At 38.1% G+C, this 26,410-nt stretch overlaps 1 protein-coding gene across 12 annotated transcripts in view; it reads right to left on the minus strand.

Moving 5' to 3' along the window:
* Positions 1-26,410, minus strand: part of SNAP91 (synaptosome associated protein 91) — a 157,231-nt gene that overhangs the window by 99,399 nt on the left and 31,422 nt on the right. For all 12 annotated transcript variants that reach the window (XM_060114391.1, XM_060114390.1, XM_060114381.1 and 9 more), the window contains exons 3-6: positions 4,687-4,829; positions 3,973-4,048; positions 3,119-3,221; positions 1,075-1,168 (exon numbers count right to left, since the gene is read on the minus strand). In XM_060114391.1, coding sequence (XP_059970374.1) covers positions 1,075-1,168; positions 3,119-3,221; positions 3,973-4,048; positions 4,687-4,829 — 416 coding nt within the window. The remainder of the gene's footprint in view (positions 1-1,074; positions 1,169-3,118; positions 3,222-3,972; positions 4,049-4,686; positions 4,830-26,410) is intronic.

Consider the following 26,410-nt stretch of genomic DNA (forward strand, 5'->3'; position numbering starts at 1 on the left):
TCTCCTTTAAGCAAGACAGTACCAACATTAAGGGTAAGGAAAGCAAAGAAAAATGAGTAATAAGAAAAAAAGTTAAGAGAAAAGAAATTCCATATATACCTAGTGATGTCCTTACTGTAAAATCTGTCAAAAAACAGTAAGATGGTTTGCTGCTTTAAATGAAATTTCACAGGAGTTGGGTATTGTGACTAGGATAGACAAAACCATAATCTTAACAGAGATTTTAGTTACCAATATTTGAGGAAAACCTTTGTTTTACGCAACCACCAAAACAGAGGAAAGATAACAATGTGAGTTAAGAATCTTCCTACATGGCAGAACATTTTATTTTCACAAATCAGGTATGTTTCATTAATTGAAATTTTTAGTTTGAAATAACTGTAAATCCACATGAAACTGTAAAAAAAAATAGAGATTCCCATGTACAACTTACCAGTTCCTCCCAGAGGTAAAATCTTGCAAAATTATAGTACAATATCACAACCAGGATATTGATATCAGTACAATCCACCCATCTTACTCAGATTTCCCATTTTACCTGTTGTATGTATGTTTAGTTCTATATCGTCTTATCGCATGTGTAAGTTAGTGTATCCACCATCACAGTCAAGATACAGGTTTGGTTTTAAGAGACAAGCCACATTGGTATTGGCAGGAAGAAGGACCATGACAAAACAAAAATAATTCTCTTCCATGGATGGTGCCATTTAAACAGACTGTATAAAATAGTTCCTAATAGCAGGCTGGGGTATTTAGCTGCCTGAACACATGTTTTGCAGCTACTTTATTCTGTCAAACACAACTGGAGGCCACCATCCTGCTCTGAACATGGGGATCCAAGAATGCACCACTCGTAGTTTTCCATGACTGAAGTAAACACCTGTAAACTTCTCTGACAATGTGGACAACCAAAATCCTCTATTCCTCACTGACAGCCTAAACTACGTGTTCATCTAATTCAACTATATGAGGGAGACCTAAATCTGTTTCCTGAGGAAATTCTTTATCTGTAGCCCACCTTCAAATAAAAGGCAGCATGATTGTGTAAGAAGCATTTTCTGGTGAGATACGTACGTCAAATTCCAGCAGTGCATCAATCTGTCCCTGTAGTACGGGCATACTCTTCAGTAGTTTCTCAGGAGCCATTGTCCTCATGACACCATCAGCCCTACAATTAACAAAAACCAAAACGGTAAAACTTACTTCTATGTGGAAAATTTGAGACCACATGCATTGTTCCAAACTGTTTTCCTCCTATTTCCTTGTTAATCTCCTGGGATGATTCTGAGATGTGAAGAGGCTTTGGTTGGGCCCCTTCTCTATACTCCTTCTCACCCACTTGCATTCCTTAACCACACAGGCCGTGCTTTCTATGTACTGCCCTCAGGAAGAAAGCAACGTGATCTGGATAAAAGAGGCCAGCTGAATTTATGAATGGATTTTTCTAAATCTATAACAGAAATACTAGTATTAAAAATCTAGGTTTCCTAAACCCCACTTTGTTTTTGAGAGAGAGAGAGAGAGAAAACATGTCTTGGAAGTCTTCAAAACCTGTAGGACTGGGAACAGAATTTATACTATTAACCATCAAGTGAAGAAAAAGGCACTCTGATTTGCAGTTTGGACAAAAAGAGCTGAGTTTAACCAGCTGTAGAGAACGTGACTGGAGGTTAGCACTGAAGGGTGCATCGTAGGGGGCACTGACGCCTGCACCCACCCACAGGCCTCTTAGGGAGCTCCTGTATCCAGAGATGGTCAAGAAGCAGCAGGAGTGAAACAGCTGAGGAAAACGCCCAGGTGACGTGACTGCGCTGATAACGGCAGCTTTCGGGCTCTCCCACCTCAACGGTAGGGAAAGCATCCCAAAGTGCCCTTATGTGCCCACTCAGCAGTGCAGAAGTTTCTAAGAAGGCTGTGGACATATTGTGGAGAGGTCACAATCCAGCTCAGAACATCAGCCACGGCTGCCCAGGGCCATGTAAGAAGTCAGAGGAAGGCATAGGAACTAGAATCATCTCTAATGAGATGGGGATGAAGTCAAACCTTCATTTTATAAAATGTTCACCCACAAGAAACTAGTTTATTTTGAATAGGCAAGTTTATATTTTTCACTACCATGATAAAAAAAAAGTAGTTCAAAGCTAAGTTGAGGTCAGCTATCAGAAAACAGAGTTATATCTCTTTGTGTGAATTCTTGAGACTAAAATATTAAACTTTGTACAATATGCTGCCATTATTTCAAATTAGGAATGGATACAAGATTTGCACAGATTTATAGCTGAACACTTTTTTTTTTTTTTTCTTTTTGCGGTATGTGGGCCTCTCACTGCTGTGGCCTCTCCCGTTGCGGAGCACAGGCTCCGGATGCGCAGGCCCAGCGGCCATGGCTCACGGGCCCAGCCTCTCCGCGGCATATGGGATCCTCCCAGACCGGGGCACGAACCCGCATCCCCTGCATCGGCAGGCGGACTCCCAACCACTTGCGCCACCAGGGAGGCCCATAGCTGAACACTTTTGATTAAATTCAAACATCTATTTAGAGGGAAATAAATAGCAATTATGAATTAAACTTGCAAGGAGCCTGTATCAATGAGATTTTCCTAATCAATGGTTGGTATTAATAATTAGTTCAGATATGGTGTGTTTTCATGTGTTTGTGTGTGTGCATGTATAACAGAAGGACAGTATTATCTGTTCTCCAGATCTGTGATAGATCTCCACACATACATATAGTTCAGTTTCACCTCAATCAAAACACACTGAAATAACTATTGTTGACCACAGCCATGTTCTTTTAAATGAAACTTGTTTAAATTCTCTCCATTTAAAATTATTTGAAGGTATATAACTGTTCAAGAATTTTGAGTTGATTTTAACAAAATAAAATGTTGTACCATGTCAACTCTGAGCAGCAAATCAGATTTTCTGCATGAAAATATAAATAAGTAACATTGCAACCACAAGGCTAACCTGCATAATATTATTGAGGTTTTTTTTAGGTTATTATAAACTGGGGCTTCATGATCAAAACTAGTTGGCATTTAACTTAATTAAGATAAATCAAGTATGTCTCAAAGACTTCTTCTGCTCAAATAAATATGAGAAAGAAAAAACATACCCTTTCTTCACTCTGGCAAAATCAAATGCCATCTGTCTGTAAGAGAAAGCCTTTTCATTCAAATATCTACTATAGCGCCTTATGAAGGTAGACATATCATAACCTGGGGGGAGGGGCAGAGGAGATAAAACTAATTAATAAAATACCTTCAACTGTGCTTTGCTAGTTCCAATTTTTTTAAAACTCCTCAAATGTAAATAATTCTAAGATGAGGTCAATAAGTGTACCAGACAGGCCTCATTTAAAATCCTACTTGAGGCAAAAATACTTTTAGCATGAGACATTCCAAGACTATTCAATTTAGATATGCTACCATCTTTGTACAGAATGTCTTTTCTGATTTTTCCTTGCATTTTTGTTCACTGTTTCAGATTTAATACATGTAGCTATCTGAGAACTAACCACTTGCTTGGTGTGCTTGCCTTATACGTAATAGACAACCAGTAAATATGCTGAATGAACAAATGACTGCAGTACAAATTCTATTAATTTACAAAAAAAAATTTAAAACTGGATTATTTTTAACTGGGAAAGTACTTTTTCATTTCATTGCCTCTTACACCTTCATTAACAAACAACTGTGGATCTAACATACCCACTGTTACTTTTTAAGGTAAACACTGAAAAAGACAAGAAACAGAATTAATGTATAATTCATATGCTGAGTTGCATAACAATTAAATATTTTAAAGCTAATATAAAGTAACTATATAGTCACATTTACATTTTTTTCTTGTATATCCAATGGAGCTATCAGTTAACACTGATTTTTAATTAATAACCTCACTTCAAAAATCAAAAAAATTCCGCATCAAAAACATTAGCAAGAAAATTATAAAACATAATATTCTCACCATGGGATCCACTTTTGTCCAAAAAATTGCTGAGATTGAATAGTGTATTTCTAGAGGCCAAATACTGAATAAATCTCTGAAAAACAAAAGTCAGAACTAAACATCAATATCCTGAAATCACTACTTTAGACAAGTTCTGATACTAAAGGGAATTTTCTAAAAATATAAATTCTCATTGTGATCTTTTTTACTCAGTATAAAGTTTCCTAGTCTGTGGGCTTTCTCTGAGGGGGAATAAAAACTGATCATACTCACTGAAATAGAATTAAATTGTGTGATCTTTCATTCCTGTATATAACAGAAACACTGCAATTTAACAGGATTTGGTAGGTATCCCATATAAAATGGCTAATTTTTAGTTTAGTCAATATTTTCCAAAATTAAACATTTTTATGAAAGCAATTTTCACACAGAGGCACAAAGAATTACTTCCCAATGGGAAAATAATTTTGTTGTTCCTTTCTCCTAATATTTTTGTCCATTAATACATTTACATGGTATATACAGATTTAACACTTTGATATCTCTAACAAAATATCTAACAACATATTTCTGAAAAACAGCTAAACAGTAGATTAAAATTGTACTCCAGATGACTTTGAACCATATACTTCCTCTTATTTTGCTCCTAATTAGTGAAAGCTTAAGAAACTTAAGTCATCACCAGCCTCCCTCCCCTGCCAAAAAAAGAAAAGTTAGGTTTACATGGTTTACCTCATTTCCATGCACCATGAGATGATGCGTAGTGACTAAAGCTTTAAATACAACCACCCAGCTACTGTTTGTTGCCCGCTCAAAGAGTGTGTCCGCCATCTGAGGAATATTAACATTGGTCTCATTGGTAGCCTGGATCAAATCTATGAAAATAGAAGATTTCAGTCAATGATGCTAACGATTGCATAAAAAAAATTTCATTTCAAATTTTAAACATTTAAACCTGTTGAGTTTATGAGTCCAAAACTGCATTGACAACAGCTAAAAAGATTTTCAAAAATTAAATGTCAGAGAGATTGGTTCAAGATGGTGGAGTAGAAGGATGTGCTCTCACTCCCTCTTAAGAGAGCATGGGAATCAAAATTAACTGGTCAACAGTCAGTGACAGGAAGACATTGGAACTCACCAAAAAAGACAGCCCACATCCAAAGACAAAGGAGAAGCCACAATGAGATAGTAGGAGGGGTGCAATCACAATAAAATCAAATCCCATAACTGCTGGGTGGGTGACTCACAAACTGGAGAACACTTATACCACAGAAGTCCACCCACTGGAGCGAAGGTTCTGAACCCACGTCGGGCTTCCCAAACTAGGGGTCTGGAAACGGGAGAAGGAATTCCTAGAGAATCAGACTTTGAAGGCTAGCGGGATTGGATTGCAGTACTTCAACAGGACTGGGGGAAACAGAGACCCCACTCTTAGACAGCACACACAAAGTAGTGTGCACATCGGGACCTATTGGAAGGAGCAGTGAACCCAGGGGAGACTGAACCAGACCCACCTGCTAGTGTTGGAGGGTCTCCTGCAGAGGCAGGGGCAGGTAGCTGTGGCTCACCGTGATGACAAGGACACTGGCAGCAGAAGTTCTGGGAAGTACTCCTTGGCATGAGCCCTCCCAGAGTCTGCCATTAGCCCCACCAAAGAGCCCCGGTAGGCTCCAGTGCTGGGTCCCCTCAGGCCAAACAACCAACAGGGAGGGAACCCAGCCCCACCCATCAGCAGTCAGCAGATTAAAGTTTTACTGAGCTCTGCCCACCAGAGCAACAGCCAGCTCTACCCACCACCAGTCCCTCCCATCAGGAAACTTGCACAAGCCTCTCAGATAGCCTCATCCACCAGAGGGCAGACAGCAGAAGCAAGAAGAACTACAATCCCACAACCTGTGAAACAAAAACCACATTCACAGAAAGACAGACAAGATGAAAAGGCAGACGGCTATGTACCAGATGAAGGAACAAGAAAAAATTCCCCAAAACAACTAAATGAAGTGGAGATAGGCAACCTTCCAGAAAAAGAATTCAGAATAATGATAGTGAAGATGATTCAGGACCTCGGAAAAAGAATGGAGGCAAGGATCGAGAAGACGTAAGAAATGTTTAACAAAGACCTAGAAGAATTAAAAAATAAACAAAAAGAGATGAACAATACAATAACTGAAATGAAAAATACACTAGAAGGAATCAAGAGCAGAATAACTGAGGCAGAAGAATGGATAAGTGACCTGGAAGACAGAATGGTGTAATTCACTGCTGCAGAACAGAATAAAGAAAAAAGAATGGAAAGAAATGAAGACAGCCTATGAGACCTCTGGGACAACATTAAACAAAACAACATTCGCATTATAGGGGTCCCAGAAGGAGAAGAGAGAGAGAGAAAGGACCAGAGAAAATATTTGAAGATATTAGAGTTGCAAACTTCCTTAACATGGGAAAGGTAATAGCCACCCAAGTCCAGGAAGTGCAGAAAGTCCCATACAGGAAAAACCCAAGTAGAAACATGCCAAGACACATAGTAATCAAATTGGCAAAAATTAAAGACAAACAAAAATTGCTGAAAGCAGCAAGGGAAAAATGACAAATAACATACAAGGGAACTCTCATAAGGTTAACAGCTAATTTCTCAGCAGAAACTGTACAAGCCAGAAGGGAGTGGCATGATATATTTAAAGTGATGAAAGGGGAAAACCTACAACCAAGATTACTCTACCCAGCAAGGATCTCATTCAGATTCAATGCAGAAATCAAAAGCTTTACAGACAAGCAAAAGCTAAGAGAACTCAGCACCACCAAACCAGCTCTACAACAAATGCTAAAGGAACTTCTCTACGTGGGAAACACAAGAGAAGAAAAGGACTGACAAAAACAAACCCAAAACAATTAAGAAAATGGTAATAGGAACATACATATTGATAATAACCTTGAATGTAAATGGATTAAATACCCCAACCAAAAGACACAGACTGGCTAAACGGATAGAAAAACAAGGCCCATATATATGCTGTCTACAAGAGACCCACTTCAGACCTAGGGACACATACAGACTGGAAGTGAGGGGATGGAAAAAGATATTCCATGCAAAAGGAAATCAAAAGAAAGCTGGAGTAGCAATACTCATATCAGATAAAATAGACTTTAAAATAAAGAATGTTATAAGACACAAGGAAGGACACTACATAATGATCAAGGGATCAATCCAGGAAGAAGATATAACATTTATAAATATATATGCACCCAATATAGTAGCACCTCCATATATAAGGCAACTGCTAACAGCTATAAAAGAGGAAATCGACAGTAACACAATAATAGTGGGGGACTTTAACATCTCACTTACACCAATGGAAAGATCATCCAAACAGAAAATTAATAAGGAAACACAAGCTTTACATGACACAATAGACCAGATAGATTTAATTGATATTTATAGGACATTCCATCTAAAAACAGCAGATTACACTTTCTTCTCAAGTGCGCACGGAACATTCTCCAGGATAGATCACATCTTGGGTCCCAAAACAAGCTTCAGTAAATTTAAGAAAATTGAAATCATATCAAGCATCTTTTCTGACCACAACGCTATGAGATTAGAAATCAATTACAGGGAAAAAAATTTAAAAAACACAAACACATGGAGGCTAAACAATATGTTACTAAATAACCAAGAGATCAGTAAAGAAATCAAAGAGGAAATCAAAAAATACCTAGAGACAAATGACAATGAAAACACAATGATCCAAAACCTATGTGATGCAGCAAAAGCAGTTCTAAAAGGGAAGTTTATAGCAATACAAGCCTGCCTCAAGAAACAAGAAAACTCTCAAATAAACAATTTAAACTTACACCTAAAGGAACTAGAGAAAGAAGAACAAACAAAACTCAAAGTTAGCAGAAGGAAAGAAATCATAAACATCAGAGAAGAAATAAATGAAATAGAAATAAAGAAAACAGTAGCAAAGATCAAGCTGGTTCTTTGAGAAGATAAACAAAATTAATAAACCATTAGCCAGACTCATCAAGAAAAAGAGGGAGAGGACTCAAATCAATAAAATTAGAAATGAAAAAGGAGAAGTAACAACAGACACCGCAGAAATACAAAGCATCCTAAGAGACTACTACAAGCAACTCTATGCCAATAAAATGGACAACCTGGAAGAAATGGACACATTCTTAGAAAGGTATAACCTTCCAAGACTGAACCAGGAAGAAATAGAGAATATGAACAGACCAATCACAAGTAATGAAATTGAAACTGTGATTAAAAATCTGCCAACAAACAAAAGTCCAGGACCAGATGGCTTCACAGGTGAATTCTATCAAATATTTAGAGAAGAATTAACACCCATCCTTCTGAAACTCTTCCAAAAAATTGCAGAGGAAGGAACACTCCCAAACTCATTCTATGAGGTCACCATAACCCTGATACCAAAACCAGACAAAGACACTACAAAAAAAGAAAATTAGAGACCAATATCACTCATGAATATAGATGCAAAAATCCTCAACAAAATAGTAGCAAACAGAATCCAACAACACATTAAAAGGATCATACACCATGATCAAGTGGGATTTTTCCCAGGTATGCAAGGCTTCTTCAATATACGCAAATCAATGTGATACACCATATTAACAAACTGAAGAATAAAAACCATATGATCATCTCAATAGAGGCAGAAAAAGCTTTTGACAAAATTCAACACCCGTTTATGATAAAAACTCTCCAGAAAGTGGGCATAGAGGGAATCAACCTCAACATAATAAAGGCCATATACGACAAACCCACAGCAAACATCATTCTCAATTGTGAAAAACTAAAACCATTTCCTCTAAGATCAGGAACAATACAAGGATGTCCACTCTCACCACTATTATTCAACATAGTTTTGGACATCCTAGCCACGGCAACCAGAGAAGAAAAAGAAATAAAAGGAATACAAATAGGAAAAGAAGTAAAACTGTCACTGTTTGCAGATGACATGATACTATACATAGAGAATCCTAAAGATGCCACCAGAAAACTACTAAAGCTAATCAATGAATTTGGTAAAGTTGCAGGATACAAAATTAATGCACAGAAATCTCCTGCATTCCTATACACTAATGATAAAACATCTGAAAGAGAAATTAAGGAAACACTCCCATTTACCATGGCAACAAAAAGAATAAAATACCTAGGAATAAACCTACCTAGGGAGACAAAAGACAAAAGTTTTCTGTATGCAGAAAACTATAAGACACTGATGAAAGAAATTAAAGATGATACCAACAGATGGAGAGATATACCATGTTCTTGGATTGGAAGAATCAATATTGTGAAAATGACTATACTACCCAAAGCAATCTACAGATTCAATGCAATCCCTATCAAATTACCAATGGCATTTTTTACGGAAGTAGAACAAAAGAATCTTAAAATTTGTATGGCGACACAAAAGACCCTGATTAGCCAAAGCAGACTTGAGGGGAAAAAAATGGAGCTGGAGGAATCAGGCTCCCTGGCTTCAGACTATACTACAAAGCTACAGTAATTAGACAATATGGTACTGGCACAAAAATAGAAATATAGATCAATGGAACAGGATAGATAGCCCAGAGATAAACCCACATGCCTATGGTCAACTTATCTATGACAAAGGAGGCAAGGATATACAATGGAGAAAAGACAGCCTCTTCAATAAGTGGTGCTGGGAAAACTGTACAGCTACATGTAAAAGAATGAAATTAGAACACTCCTTAACACCATACACAAAAATAAACTCAAAATCGATTAAAGACCTAAATATAAGACCGGACACTATAAAACTCTTAGAGGAAAACAAAGGAAGAACACTCTTTGACATAAATCACACCAAAACCTTTTTTGACCTACCTCCTAGAGTAATGGAAATAAAAACAAAAATAAACAAATGGGACCTAGTGAAACTTAAAAGCTTTTGCAAAGCAAAGGAAACTACAAACAGGAGGAAAAGACAACTCAGAATGGGAGAAAATATTTGCAAACAAATCAACGGACAAAGGATTAATCTCCAAAATATATAAACAACTCATGCAGCTCAATATTTAAAAAAACAAACAACCCAATCCATAAATGGGGAGAAGAACTACATAGACATTTCTCCAAAGAAGACATACAGATGTCAAGAAGCACATGAAATGCTGCTCAACATCACTAATTATTAGAGAAATGCAAATCAAAAGTACAAGAGGTATCACCTCACAGCAGTTAGAATGGACATCATCAGAAAATCTACAAACAACAAATGCTGGAGAGGGTGTGGAGAAAAGGGAACCCTCTTGCACTGTTGATGGGAATGTAAATTGATACAGCCACTATGGCGAACAGTATGGAGGTTCCTTAAAAAACTAAAAATAGAATTACTATATGACCCAGCAATCCCATTACTGGGCGTATACCCAGAGAAAACTATAATTAAAAAAGATATAATTAAAAAAGACACATGCGGGCCTCCCTGGTGGCGCAAGTGGTTAAGAGTCCGCCTGCCGATGCAGGGGATACGGGTTCGTGCCCCGGTCTGGGAGGATCCCATATGCCGCGGAGCGGCTGGGCCCGTGAGCCATGGCCGCTGGGCCTGCGCATCCGGAGCCTGTGCTCCGCAACGGGAGAGGCCACAACAGTGAGAGGCCCACATACCGCAAAAAGAAAAAAAAAAAAAAAAAAAAAAGACACATGCACCCCAATGTTCACTGCAGCACTATTTACAATAGCCAGGTCATGGAAGCAAGCTAAATGCCCATAGACAGACAAATGGATAAAGAAGATGTGGTACATATATACAATGGAATATTACTCAGCCATAAAGAGGAACGAAATTGGGTCATTTGTAGAGATGGGGATGAATCTAGAGACTGTCATACAGAGTGAAGTAAGCCAGAAAGAGGAAAACAAATATCTTGTATTTGTGGAACGCATATATTTGGAACCTAGAAAAATGGTACAGATGAATCAGTTTGCAGGGCAGAAACTGAGACACAGACATAGCGAACAAACGTATGGACACAAAGTGGGGAAAGTGGCGGGGTGGTGGTGGTGGTGCTGTGATGAATTGGGCGATTGGGATGGACATGTATACACTGATGTGTATAAAACTGATGACTAATAAGAACCTGCTGTATAAAAATAAAATAAAATAAAATTCAAAAAAAAGTATCTTTCCTTCAACGAAAATTAAATGTCATACTTTCACACATGGACATATAAATACATTTATCCAATGTATTTATTTTTTCTTTGGCATATTTTTTCTATTGAATTCTCTTCTGTAACCTCTTCTGAATTTTGTCCGTTTTCCGGTACCACTGCCATTTTTTAAAATTACAAACTCAAAGCAAAGCTAAACTTTATGTTAATCTTTTTTGTTATCACTCCTAGCACAATGTCTCAAACTTGCGGACACTTATTCTATACACCAGTGGTCCTCAACCTTTGTGGCACCAGGGACCGGTTTCATACAAGACAATTTTTCCACGGACTGGGCGGGGGGGTGGTTTCGGGATGATTCAAGTGCATTACATTTATTGTGCACTTTATTTCTATTATTATTACATTGTAATATATAATGAAATAATTGTACAACTCACCATAATGCAGAATCAGTGGGAGCCCTGAGCTTGTTTTCACTTGCCACTCACTGATAGGTTTTTTTTTTTTGCGGTACGCGGGCCTCTCACTGTTGTGGCCTCTCCCGCTGCGGAGCACAGGCTCCGGACGCGCAGGTTCAGTGGCCATGGCTCACGGGCCCAGCCGCTCCGCGGCATGTGGGATCTTCCTGGACCGGGGCACGAACCCGCGTCCCCTGCATCAGCAGGCAGACTCTCAACTACTGCGCCACCAGGGAAGCCCACTGATAGGGTTTTGATATGAGTCTGCAAGCAATTGATTTATTATGGTCTCCGTGCAGTCAAACCTCTCTCTAATGATAATCTGTATTTGCAGCCGCTCCCCAGCGCTAGCATCACCTCATCTCCACCTCAGATCAGCAGGCATTAGATTCTCATAAGGAGCGCGCAACCTAGATCCCTCACATGTGCAGTTCACAGTAGGGTTCAAGCTATATGAGAATCTAATGCCGCCGCTGATGTGACAGGAAGCGGAGCTCAGGCGGTAATGCGAGCGATGGGGAGAGGTTGTAAATACAGATGAAGCTTCGCTCACTTGCCTGCCACTCACCTCCTGCTGTGCGGCCCGGCGGGGGGGTGGTTGGGGACTCCTGCTATATACCATCTGAAGGCAATAACATAAGTGTATTTTTTGAAATACTATATCGAAAAGCCTACTTCATTTGGATTTTAATTTTGATGGGTGCTAATAACACACTTGTCATGTAAGTGGCAGAATGAGAGGGAACAGTGAAAGAAGAAAGAATTCCACTATGCTCATCAAAGCTTTCACAGAACATCATGCAAGCATTAAATTACTATGATTTGACCTGAGTTTATAAGAGAGTAAATCTTTGTAACACATTCACCATCCACATCTACATATTAGCTACTATTCCAGGTGTACCTCAGGGGAAAAAAAGTCTATAGTGTCCAAGAGGGGCTGCTGAGAATTCAGAAAAAGTGAGCATTGTCAAAAAGTTAGCTGAGGCAACCAAAGACCATGTCCTAAGGAACAGAAGCAAAGCCACCCTGGTGCAGTGTGGACTTAAGAAAATTACTTCAACAGACAAGATGACCTTGTCAGGATGAGAAAACTGCGAATTCTCTAACAGGCCACACCCGTCCTGCAGAGGACCGCATGTGATACCCAGTGCCCAGGAAATCCCATGCAACAAATGCAAAGACAAACCCACCCTGTTCCTTACTTAAAATCCACACTCACTAATCATTAAGCTCCACATTTGTTTTATGCATTTGTCTATTGTACAATAAACAGAATTTTTAAAATTGATACTCCATCACTGCTCTTAACTCCAAGACTAAAAGGGTATCAATAATTGATCTGAATTATAAATGGACCAAACTAGACTTCTTTTTTACTTTATATTTATTTTAAACTTCCTATCCCCGGAATAGGAAGATGGGAAGTTTAAAATAAATATCTCCCTTTACTGGAATTCTACTCATCTATCAGGAAATCTTTCCTGGTCCCATTTGAATGCAGTCTCATGTGACCTTCCTCTGCTTAAAAACCTGAGGCACTTTATTCTTACTGCCTGTCCACATCAGCTGTGTGTCTGTCATAAATTCCTACCATACCAAAGCTCTCTGAGGATGGAAACAATCATACCAATGTCTTGTTTCCTGGGCAGGGCTTCGGAGAACACTGCGCAGAGTAAACATTTGTTGACCAAAATGTACAAGAACCAAAATACTTTACCCAAGATCTAAATAAACAGCTCTTTGACAAAGACAAGTCACTAAGCTCTAACACTGTTTTCTGAGATTATATCATGGGACTGCTTTATACCTGAAACTCTGTGTCAGTCACAAATTCGTCTATTCCTTTATTTATTGAACTGGTGATGTGGAAATGTATTGCTGATCAGAGGAGATGAATACATGTTCAGATAGTAAAGAAATCCCTAGAAGAGTAAAGAGATACAGACTGATAGAACAGAAAGAGCCCAGGTCCAGAGCCTAGCTCAGTCCCCGTCTAGATGTGTTAACTTCAGACAAATCATTTAATATTATATATCTTGGACTCGGTCCCTCATCTTTAAGATGAGAGTAATAATTACCCACATTTCAGGGTTATTATAAGGATTGCAAATGATCTGAACAAAGTAGGCACCAAAAATAAATGTCTGTAAATGCTGTTATCCATGCAGTGCACTGTGAGAGTATGGTGGGGTATTAGGAAAGACTCCATGGGGAGCAAAGAGTGGAGTGGGACCCTTAAGTCGACTGTGACACGGGAGGAGAGTGAGGACATTTTTAGCAAATGTGCAAAGAGTGCAGCCGTAAGAGGTGATGGATGTGTCCCTGGAGAACTGTAGTGGTCTGGGGGCTGGGTATATGTGGGCAGACGGAGGGGAGAAACTTAACTAAAGAGCCAGGGGATGGCCAGTGAGAGATCTCACACCTGGCATTAAAGAGTTTCAACTTCACCCTTTGGACCAAGGGGAGCCCCTGGGAGTCTTTTAGCAGAAAAGTACCAGTAAGATTTTGCTTTTACAGGCAACCACATTACCCAGTGACTACTAAATAATATCTGCAAGGTAAGAAGAGGCAGATAAGGAAGAATCACCTTTGCCTGGAAAGATATACTAGAAGACAGGACAAGGGTACATTAGAAAGCCCAGCTGAGAGCCAGAGAGAGGAAGCTGAACTCACGAAAAGGCAGTGAAGACAGGGAGATAATGAATGTAGCAGAAAGAAATTTAGGAGGTACAGCTATGGGGATTTGCAGGTGAGCACATAGATATTAGAGGTGAAGGGAAAAGAAATCTTAAATAATTCCAGATTTCTAGTTTGGGGCCCAGTAAATGCTTTTTACTGAAATAAGGAGGAAAGTGGGTTTCAAAAGAGATATAAACTATTTTAGATATGATACATATGAAGTAGCTGTTGGAGCTCCAAACTGAGATGTCTGATAGGGGAATGGAAGCATGTTCTAAAGCTCAGGAGAAACGCTTAGTCTAGATACAACTTTGGGAGTCACCAGCAAAGACATAGGAGCTGAAATCATGAAAGTAGAAGAGGTAACCCATGGATCATACAAAGAACAATGAAAGTTATCTGTTATAAATAAGAAAATAAGAAGCAAAACCAAGAAAGACCAACACTTAAGAGATGAATGGAAGAAAACTGGGTGAAAGAACCATCAGAATGGCAAATAGAAGCCCAGGAAAATTAAATTTTGGAGCCAATTAAGAAGAGAGCTTCAAAAATTTCAAGAAGCAGTCAGGGATCACTGGTATCAAACATTACAGAAGTCCTAGCAAAGAGAACCTAGCAAAGAGAGCAAAATGTATGACTAGGAGACTGATGCCATGCAAAGGAAATAGAGCCCAAGCACAGACTGGGTGTGAGTGGAGGGGAGGGTCAAAGGAAGGCTTTTATCATTTAAAGACGGGACACATGTAAGCATGTTTGATATCAAGAAGGAGAAGTCAAAAAGTTGAGTTTGAAAAGAGGGTAGAGATAATTTATGGGGTGTTCTCGAGGCAGGGTAAATTCTAGAATCCAGGGCTCAGATGCTGAGAATAGCATCAGAGCGGAGGGTTACACAATGAAGAGCAGTAAGCATGGATCCTCTTGATAGATGCTCAAGAGCATCTATCATTCAGATAGAAGAATGATGACAGATATCAATGCTACTGAGAAGCATGTCCTTGGTGAAGCAGTAAGTTATTAATTTAATTAACTCTTAACCTTAATATACTCATCTTTTTAATGTCAGGGTTGGCAAACTACAGTTTGCTGTGCAAACCTAGTCTGCTCCCTGTTTTTGTAAATAAAGTTTTATTGGTACACAGTCACATCCATTTGTTTACATATTGTCTAAGGCTGCTTTCACACTGCACTGATGTAGCTGAATCGTTACAACACTCAACTTAAACTCAGTTCCGTGGTCCACAATGCCTAACGTATATACTTGTTGACCTCTTATAGAAAATGTTTCCTGTTCTGTCCCTAAATGGGAAGCTGCATAAGGCACTTCTGATGTCTAACAAATAGCAACGTCTGTCTCAAGGAAAAGCAATCGTGTGCTTCAATTGCAAGCTGAACTAACCACTTTTTCCACAGACCACTGTTTTACTTGAAAGAATGACTGACAGATTTCAAACCATCATGATTCAGACTTGGTATTTAACAGTTATCTCTCGAAAATAAGAAAGTGAACCTGTCACTTCAAAGAAATGAATGGCATTACTGGCTGCCATTGATAAAATTCAGTCTTTCAAGTAAAAATTAGAATTTCAGAAAACTTATGTCTGCCATGGCAAGCTTGACAGCTTTCTAGTTCTTCGAGACTTTTCTGATAAGATTGTTGGTGATATTAATGAGTATCATTTGTTGATATTATATTAATGAAATGTGTCAGCATTTGGGAGATGTGAAAAACTCACCTGAACCAATATTTTCCAAACTAGCCAATATTTTTCAAACTAGTGACTAATAATGTGATCAATCCATTCAAAGTACAGATCGACAAATGTCAATGGATTTTAATGCAACAGAGTACAAAAAATTCACTGATGTGGTTTCAGATTCAACACTGCAACTTAAATTTAAAAAACTATCATGTAGAGAGTTATGGTATAGTAACAAAGAAGACTACCCACAATTATCTGCAAAGGTTCTCCCTTTTCCAACTGTATATCTGTGAGGCCAGATTTTCTTCATACACTTCAATTAAGACAGTATATCCCAAAAGATTAAATATAAAAACAGATATGAGAGTCCATCTTCGATTGAGCAAGATATTAGATATAAATATATTAAAAATATAAAACAATACCACTCTTCTCACTTGTTTTTTTGTTTTGGAAAACCATTATTCTCCCTAAAAGTATTATTTGTGTTAACCTGTCAGTATGTTTATTATGGTTATTTAAAAATGAAAAATATTTCTAAATGTTATCAGTTCTGATTTCTAATATAAGTAAATATCTAAAGATATAACTCACTTAACATAAACAAAAGCTCTTTTAATTCCTCAATAATTTAAGAGCGCAAAGGCGACCAGTTTGAGAGCTGCTATTCTCGGTCCATTCCAAGAAAGAGAACTGCTATGTTGAAGAGTACACACATATCTTACATTAGAAGTGTTGTTACATAGCGATTGCACCAATTTATATTCTCACCAGTAGGTCTGGATGCATTTACACTGCTCTACTTCTTCATGAAATAAAGGGCTTTCATGTAAAGAACTTCAAATATTGAACAAAGACATAAACATGCTGAAAACAACTCTTGAAAATCGTGAGAATCTAAATGCTAAATATTTATCACATTTGAATTCCTTAGAATTCAAAGTCTTAGTTGAATTTGGGAAGACAGATCTGGTGGCACTCTGGTAGTTTAGAAATACTTTTACTGTAGTATAATTGAGATTCACAAAACTGCATATATTTAAAGCATACTATTTGATAAGTTTTGACTAACATATGCACCTATAAAGCTATCACTAAAATCAAGATAATGAGCATATCCATCACCCCGAAGGTTTCCTCAATCCCGTTTAGAAAATCCTCCTTCCTATCCCTCCCCATCTGCCTCCCTGCTGTCCCTTAGCAACCACCAATTTGTTTTCAGTAAATATACATTAGTTTGTATTTTCTAAATTTTCTATAAAGAAAATCATACTTTTTTCTTTGGGTGGGGGTGGGCGGAGGTCTGGATTCTTTCACTCAACATAATTATTTTGAAACTCATCAAATTGCTGCATGTATCAACAGTTCATTCCTTTATATAGCTGAGGTGTATTGCCTTATATGAACATACCAAAACTGTCTATCCATTCATCTGTTGATGGACATCTGAGGCAACTCCAGTTTTTGGTTATTACAAGTAAAGCTGCTATAAACATTTGTGTACAAGTATTTGTATGGACATATGCTTTAATTTCCCTTGGGTAATTGCCCAGGAGTGAAATGTTTAAGTCATTTGGAAGTAAATATTTAAGAAACTGGCAAACTATCAATACTTCCAAAATGATTGTATCATATTACATTCCTACCAGCAGTACATGAGTGTTTCAGTTTACTTATTTTTTTACCATTCTAACAGGTGTAGCGTGGTATCTCATGATGGTTTTTCTTTGCATTTCCCTGATGACTAATGATGTTGAACATGTTTTTCATGTGCTTTTCATTAATTTACTTGCCATTGGTATATATTCTTTGCCCATTTTTATTGGATTGTTTGTTTTCTTATCACTGAGTGATTCTGGATAAAGTCCTCTCTCAGACACACGATTTGTAAATATTTTCTCCAGTCTGTGGCTTTCTTTTTCATTCCCTTAGCAGTGTCTTTCAAAGAACAGAAATTATGATTAAGTCCTATTTATCAGGTTTTTGTCTTTCATGGATTATGCTTTTGGTGTCATATTTGAGAAATCTTTGCTTAAGTAAAGGTCACAAATATTTTCTCCTATGTTTCTTCTAGAAGTTTTATAATTTTAGGATTGCACGTTTAGGTCTATAATACATTGTTAGTTTTTATAAATGGTGTGAGGTATGGATATATGATTTTTTTTTTGCAGATGGATATCAAATTGTTCTGGCACCATTTGTTGAAAAAACTATTCTTTCCCCACTGAATTGCCTTTGTACCTTTGTTAAAAATAAATTTTGATCATATATCTTTGGACCTATTAAAGGACTCTTTATTTTGTTCTATTGATCTATTTGTCCAACTTTATACTAATATCACATTATCTTGATTACTATAAATTTATAATAATTAATTGAAATCAGGTAAAGTTACTCTTCCAACTTTGTTCCTTTCTAAAGTTGTTTTAGCTCTTTTTAGATCCTTTGTATTTCCATATGAGTTTTAGACGGAGCTGATCAACTTTAACAAAAATGTCTTTTGGGATTCTGATTTAGATTATGTTGAATCTATAGATCAATTGAGGGGGAACTGGCATCTTAACGATACTGAGTATTCCAATCCATGTACATGGTTTGTCTCTCAATTTATTTAAATCTGCTTTAATTTCTCTTAGCAATGTTTTGCAGTTTTCAGTATACAAGTCTCATACATATTTTGTCAGATGCATTTCTTTTGCAGTTTTCAGTATACAAGTCTCATACATATTTTGTCAGATGCGTTTCTAAGTATTTCATATTCTTTGACATGGTAAAAGGTACTATTTTCCATTTCAATTTCTAATAGTTCATTGCCAATATTGGGAAATACAACTTATTCTGTATTATTTGCTTTGTATCCTACAGTTTGCTACAGTCACTTAATAGTTCTTTTTGGTAAATTCCATCACATTTTCTGCATAGATGATCATGTGATCTGTGATAAAAGTCAGTTTCTACTTCTTTGCAATTTCAATACCTTTTCCTTCTTTTTTTTTTTTAACTTGATGGCAATGGTTAGAATCTCCAGTGCAATCTGAACAGAAATGGTAAGAGAAGATATCTCTGTCTTTTTTCCTGTTTTTAGAGGGAAAGCATTCAGCCTTTTACTAGTAAGGATAATGTTAGCTGTAGGTTTTTCATAGATGTCCTATGACAGGTTAAGAAAATTCCCTTCTATTCCTAGTTTGCTGAAATTTTTTTCTCATGAATGAATATTGGACTGTGTCAAATACTGATCATAATCACTTTTCCTTTTCAGTCTGTTATTACGGTGAATTACATTGACTGACTTTCAAATGTTAAACCAACTTTGCATTCCTGGGATAAACCCCTTTGGTCATGATATTTTATCATGGATTTGATTTGCTAAAATGTTTATTTTTGGCTGCATTGCGTCTTCACTGCTGTGTGCGGGCTTTCTCTAGTTGCAGCGAACGGGGGCTACTCTTCGTTGTGGTGCACGGGCTTCTCACTGTGGTGGCTTCTCTTGTTGCAGAGCATGGGCTCTAGGCACGCAGGCTTCAGTAGTTGTGGCACGTAGGCTCAGTAGTTGTGGCTCATGGGCTATAGAGTGCAGGCTCAGTAGTTGTGGCACACAGGCTTAGCTGCTCCATGGCATGTGGGATCTTCCCAGACCAGGGATCGAACCCATATCCCCTGCATTGGCCAGCAGATTCCTAACCACTGTGCCACAGGGAAGTTCAGAATCTTTACATCTATGTTCATGGGGGATATTGGTCTATAGCTTTTCTTTTCTTGTAACGTCTTTGGTAATGCTGCCCTCATGGAATAAGCGGAGAAGTGTTCTCTCGTTTTCAATTTTCTGGAAGAGTCTGTGTATTCTTCTAGAAAGAGTTTGGGATTGTTTCTTTTATAGACAGAATTCACCAATTAAGTCATCTTGGCCTGGAGTGTTCTTTGCTAGGTTTTTAACCATAAACTCAATTCCTTTAATAGATATAGGGTTTTTCAGGTTTTAAATTTATTTTTGAATGAGCCTGGGTAGTTTGTGCCTTTAACAGATTTGTCATTTTCATATAAGTTGTTGAATTTATTGGCATCAACTCATCAGCAGTATTCCCTTATTGTCCTTTTAACAGCTACAGAATCAGTAGTGATGTCACCGCCTCTCTTAATTACCTGATATTGGTCATTTACATCTTTCTTCTTTTCTGATCAGCCTGGGTAAAGGCATTTAACTGTGTCAATGTTCTCAAAGAACCAGCTCCACCCTCCACCATTCAGGAGACCACTAGGATCCAGCTGGGGTCCAGCACCCTGTGCTATGGCATGGAGACCCTCTCATGGCAATGAGCTTCGACAGTCCTAGAGTTAACCTTGTTTATTCCCTGTCTCTCAGGCATCACTGTCATTTATTGCCTAATGTCCAACATATTGAAAAGAGTTATTTCATATGCTTTGTCCAGTTTCTCAGCTGTTTCAGGCAGGAGGGTAAATACAGACCCTGCTACTCTATCTTGTCACAAAGTAAGTCTCTATTTTCAGTAGTTTTAAGCTATTAAAAATGTCTCAGAAAAATCTGAGGCAAAATAATATAATCAAGAGAATAAAAGAAATAAATGGGAGTGGGAAAATATCTTGAACTTTTAGGAGTTGTAAATAATTGTTCACTAAGACAAGAGAATAGCAACAAACCTGAATAGTTCTCAAATTTGTGATCACCTGCTTCTTGTTCCATGACTACGGGAGACTCTCATCTACCTGAGCCACGTGAAAAGGTAGCCACGTGACAGGCCCTCATTACCTCTTGCTTGGACTGCTCTTTTAGCCTGTTCTCTGGATCACCTCCAGCCCAACTAGATATATTTGTGGAAAAATAATTGCCTAAGTGTACCCTTCTGGTTATAGCAGTCACCTGCTCAAACCCCACTGGATCCTCTTGCTGTCCACTGAATTAAGTAAATACCTCAACCCTGACTATAAGGCCTTTCATTAGAAGGCTCAGCTACCTTCCTAATTTTTTTCTCTGCTACAAATTGTGCACCAACAATATAGCACTGAAGCTTTTCATGCTGTTCTCATTGCTTACAATGTCTCTGCCCTCACCCTACTGAGATCTCATCTCTCAAGGCCAATCTCAAATACTGTAACCTCTGTGAGGTCTTTTCTGACACTGCCCTCAAGGGGAAGAGAGACCTGATTTTCCTTTCCATGCAGAGTAGGCCAGAGGACACTGGACTTGGGGCCAGAGATGCAGTTCACAACCTGACTCGGCTGTTTATGGACAAGTTAATTTGACTACTCTGTGGCTCTGTTTTTTTCACCTAGAAATGAGGGTAATATGAACTATCTTATAGGACGGACACTGTCATTTGTGCTAATCCTTACTTTTACACATCTCTATTGTAGTCTGTAGTACCTGGAATTGTAATTGCTTGTTTACATAGGTCTCTGCCCCAGTGGAGCTCAAGGTCCAATAGGTAGGAATGAGGCCATCTCTATATCTTTGGATCCTTTGTACCTAACACAGGCCCTGACATACAAAAGAAACTTAGTAAATGAGATGGCCATGACTGGCTTAGCATTATCTGCCTCAACTTAAGATACTTTCATGATAAAATTGATAGGTATTAGAGGCTATTTCTTTCTGTAACTCCTACTGGACATAACTGAATCACCAAATTAGAAAGGAAGAGTTACTTTTCATTTCATTGTTACATGTACTTTTATCAGCAGCCTACATTTAGAAAGGCATCTTCTATTCCATTTAAAAATTTCTCCCTAAAAGCTGGACAGCTACATATAAATCAATGAAATTAGAACACTCCCTCACATCCATACTAAAAAATAAAACAAAACAAAACTCAAAATGGTTTAAAGACCTAAATATAAGAGTACACCATAAAACTCTTAGAAGAGAACATAGGCAAAACATTTTCAGACATAAATCGTAGTGATATTTTCTTAGATCAATGAAATTTGCCTTCATTGCAAGTTAAATGAAATAAAAGCAAAAATAAACAAATGAGACCTAATCAAACTGAAAAGCTTTTGCACAGCAAAGCAAACCATCAACAAAACGAAAAGATAACCTACAGAATGGGAGAAAGTATTTTCAAACAATGTGACTAACAAGGGGTTAGTATCCAAAACATACAAACAGCTCCTATAGCTCCATATCAAAAAAATAAACAACCCAATAAAAAAATGGGCCAAAGACCTAAATAGACATTTTTCCAAAGAAGACATATAGATGACCAAAAGGCACATGAAAAGATGCTCAACATCTTTTATTATCAGAGAAAGGCAAATCAAAATCACAATGAGGTATCACCTCCCACTGGTCAGAATGGCCATCATCAAAAAGTCTACAATTAATGAATGTTGGAGAGGGTGTGGAGGAAAGAGAACCCTTGTACACTGTCAGTGGGAATGTAAATTGGTGCAACCACTATGGAAAACAGAATGGAGGTTCCTTAAAAATTACAAGTAGAGCTACCACATGATCCAGCAATCCCACTCCTGGGTATATATCTGGAAAAAACAAAAACTCTAATTTGAAAAGATACATGAACCTCAATAGCAGCACTACTTACAACAGCCAAGACATGGAAGCAACCCAAGTGCCCATCAACAGATGACTGGCTTAAGAAGATGTGGTATATATATACAGTGGAATATTACTAAGTCATAAAAAAGAATGAAATATTTCCATTTGCAGCAACATGATGGACCTAGAGAATATTATACTGAGTGAAGTAAGTCAGACAGAAACAGACAAATATTATATGGTATTACTTATATGTGAAATCTAAAAACAGTACAAATGAATCTATATACAAAACAGAAACAGATTAGCAGACATAGAAAACAAACTTATGGTTACCAAAGGGGAGAGTGAGGGAGGGTGGGAGGGACAAATTAGGAGTACGGGGTTAACAGATAAGAACTACTACACATAAAATAGATAAGCAACAAAGATTTACTGTATAGCACAGGGAATTATATTCAGTATCTTGTAATAACCTATGATGGAATATAATCTGATAAAAATAACAATCGCTTTGCTATACACCTGAAACTAATACAATATTGTAAAGTATAGGTAAATCACCTATACTTCAATTTTTTTAAAATATCTTCCTAAGTTCAATTACATGATTCTGTCAAACTCCACTAAGAAAGCAATTTTCCTTTGACTGAATGCCAAAAAGGGGTACAAAGATTGGTCCTTATTTTATCTTACAATCATCTAAACTTGAGCCCCCAAAGAGAAAATGAGAAGTTATAGACCAAAGTCCGGTGACACACTAATATGCAGGTTTTAAGAGTTGCTGATACATCATAATATCTCAGAGTATTTGCCACGTGAACTGATATATATGAAAATTTATTAACTATAGTTCTTCTAAATTTATATCTTTTTTCTTTCTTCCTCTCTCCCTTCCTTCCTGCTAGTGAACAACATCAGAGAACTCAAACATTTGTAAACAGAAACTAATCCTTCCAATTTGGGCAATGCAAAAAGGTAATGATGCAGATGGTCCAGAAGCTCCTCTTCTTGGGTTCAGTATGAATGGCAGACATTAATGGTTGCCACACCAATAGCTAGTTCCTTCTCTCTTCTATACCAGCGGAATCCACACGCCCACCTCGCCCATCAGAAAGCCTACAAATGCCAGATACATGCCATCCCTGCTTCCCCTGTAGTTAGTCGTGGACACAGAAGTGGCAGTCTTCTGGATCACCTGGGAAAACGTTTCCCTTTGGAATGGGCAGAGCTGTACAATTAGCAGAGTGGAAACAAGTCTCCTCTCTTTCAGTGGACGTAGCTGTGTATACCTGTGACATCATGGTCATCGTGACACAGAAGTGCAGGCTTCACCAACTAGCTGAAGATAGCAAGGAGAACTATGGATAGCACCTGGTTCAGTGGTGATACTGCTGAGCTCCTAATCAAACCCAGGAACTGGCTCCTCTCCAGACTTCTTGTTAAGGAAGATGGTAAATAATCTTGTCAATTCCTTTCTTAGGGTATTCTGTTACTTGCAGCTGAAAGCAACCTAAGGGATACAACCTACACAAAACATAACAAAAGGAACCAGGCCCATGACTTCTCCAGGGCCTTCCGGCTCTAATGTCCTTTGAGCATCTCACTGCTCCTCAAAACCATGTTGCTTCTGAGCTTTTACAGAGTGTTCAACAACCCCTTAATGTCTTCCCTTGAGAGGTAAGCGCTTTTTGCATAGAAGTTCTGTTTTGGGTGAGCTGGTTACAGGAACTAGGATAGAGGGTACAACTGAAAGAATTATATTTCGGGAAGGAGAAAGAGAGTTTCTGTGTGCCATGCAGAAAGACCTAACAAAGGTGAAATAATTTTATAAAATATAAATTTTGCAGATAGAAGTTCAGAGGTAGCACAGTAATCAGAACAAAAATATGAAGGAGGTGGTTGGACACTGCATGGACTTCCCAAAAGAAAAGAAGCTGAGGAGGGGTATGGGAGAACCTTGGCAAGTCTAGGCAGGGCTGAGCATGTGAAATGACGTGACCTAGTGAGGGCTTAGTGGGGAGGCGTTGAGAGCTACGTGAACGACAGCAAAGGTGGAGACAGCAAGGGTAAGTGATGTCCCTCAACTGTTAAGTGTAGATAACAAGGATGAATGGAGCAGGAAATAAAAGAATAAACACCTTCGAGTTTACAGAGATCAAGGGGGAGCACTTTGTAAATGTGCCCAACTTGATGAATAGGATTTGCAGAACATAACAACAGGTGTCCTTCAAACAAATCCTTTAAATAGGAAGGTATAAAATGTAAGCTTTTAATATTTTTCACTTAATTTAGTCAATATAGCTGAATAAAAACTTTATTGGTATTTCATATTACTATCTGTGAACTTTAATGTAACCTAATTTCTAAATCACTAAGGGAACATCTTTCATCTCAAAGAAAAATATGTATACCTTGTGATTTTTTGTCATCCTTTGTCGAAATATATACTACAAAAATCTCCTGCTTATCCTATTTGTTCCCCTATAGGGTTCTGGCAAATTCACAATTAGGAGATGTAGTATACAGATAGCATAGTCAAGTCACTCAGTTAAGGTTTTGGAGCCAGATCACATCCCATCCATTATCATCTGTTATTTAATAACTGTGTGACCTTGAGCCAAGTTGCCTCTCAACCTCCATTTCTGCATTACCATGACGGGGATAACAATGACATCTATCTGAGAGCTATTTTATTAAAGTGGGTAATGCAAGCAAAATATCTAGCACAGAGCCTGATACACTATAAGGGATGGATCCTTTGATGATATATCAGGCTGGGTGCTAGATACTTTGGTTGAGATACGCTCATGCACACACACACGTTTATACACACACATATATACTCTACTACATACATAATATAGTATGCACAAAAAGAGATGGATACACACACACAATTATAATTAGAGTCACCCTTTGGCTACCTAGATCAAAAACGACTTGGCATATTTTGTTAATTCAACTGATTCATTAATTAAGAAATATTTACTGAATGCTCATTATGTGCCAGGCAGAGCTAAGTAATGGGATGAGAAACAAAATAAGGGGCCACAGAGTAATAGTGGTTACTGTTTCAGAGAGGGTGATCAGAAAAGGCTGACCCACAGAAATGACATTTAAAGAGACCTACATGCAGTGAGGAAGGAATGTTCTATGCAGAGCACACAACAAATGCAAAGGCCCTGAGGTGAGAGCATGCCTGATGGATTCAAGACACAGCAAGAAAGCCAGGTTCCTGGGGAACAGCAAGCAACAGAGAGAGTGGCAGACAGAGAATTATCAGGACCAGGTAACTCAGTGCATCATAGGTCACAGGAAGGACTTGGCATTTCATTAAAATGCAGTAGGAAGTCACTAGAGGGTTGTGAGCAGGGGAATGATACGACCCAACTTATATTTTGAAGAGTTACTCTGGGGGCAATGTGGAGCCTACACTGGGTAGAGGGAGTAGAGTTAGGGAGACAATAAAGGAGGCTATTTCAATAGTTCCGGTGAGAGGGGACAGTGAGCTTCCATCAGCGTGACAATGGGATAGAAGCAGGAAAACAAAAGGTAGGATTCTGGATATTTCAAAGGCAGAGCCAAGAATATTAGCCAATGGACTCGATGGGAGGCATGAGATACAGAGAAGAATCAAGAATGATGAGCTTGTAGTATCTGAACAATTGGATGAAGTGCCTCTTGTATCCTCTGGGAAAGAGAAGCACTGTAGGCATATGCTTGTATTCGTGTTCTTGTTTCTCTTTCTACTTACTTTCACCTACTTTGTCACTCTCTTTTTGGACTTTACTCCCATCCACAGGGAGCCCCATGCCCTGTGCAATGTTTGAGCTACATCCAATGGAAGGTCTATTGTCTGTGGAACACATAAAAGGACGTCCCAAGAATTATGTCAATCATTTAAGCCTCATGGAAACTATACCCAAAAGAG

This window comes from Mesoplodon densirostris, chromosome 12 (assembly GCF_025265405.1).
Source record: "Mesoplodon densirostris isolate mMesDen1 chromosome 12, mMesDen1 primary haplotype, whole genome shotgun sequence".
NCBI lineage: Eukaryota > Metazoa > Chordata > Mammalia > Artiodactyla > Ziphiidae > Mesoplodon > Mesoplodon densirostris.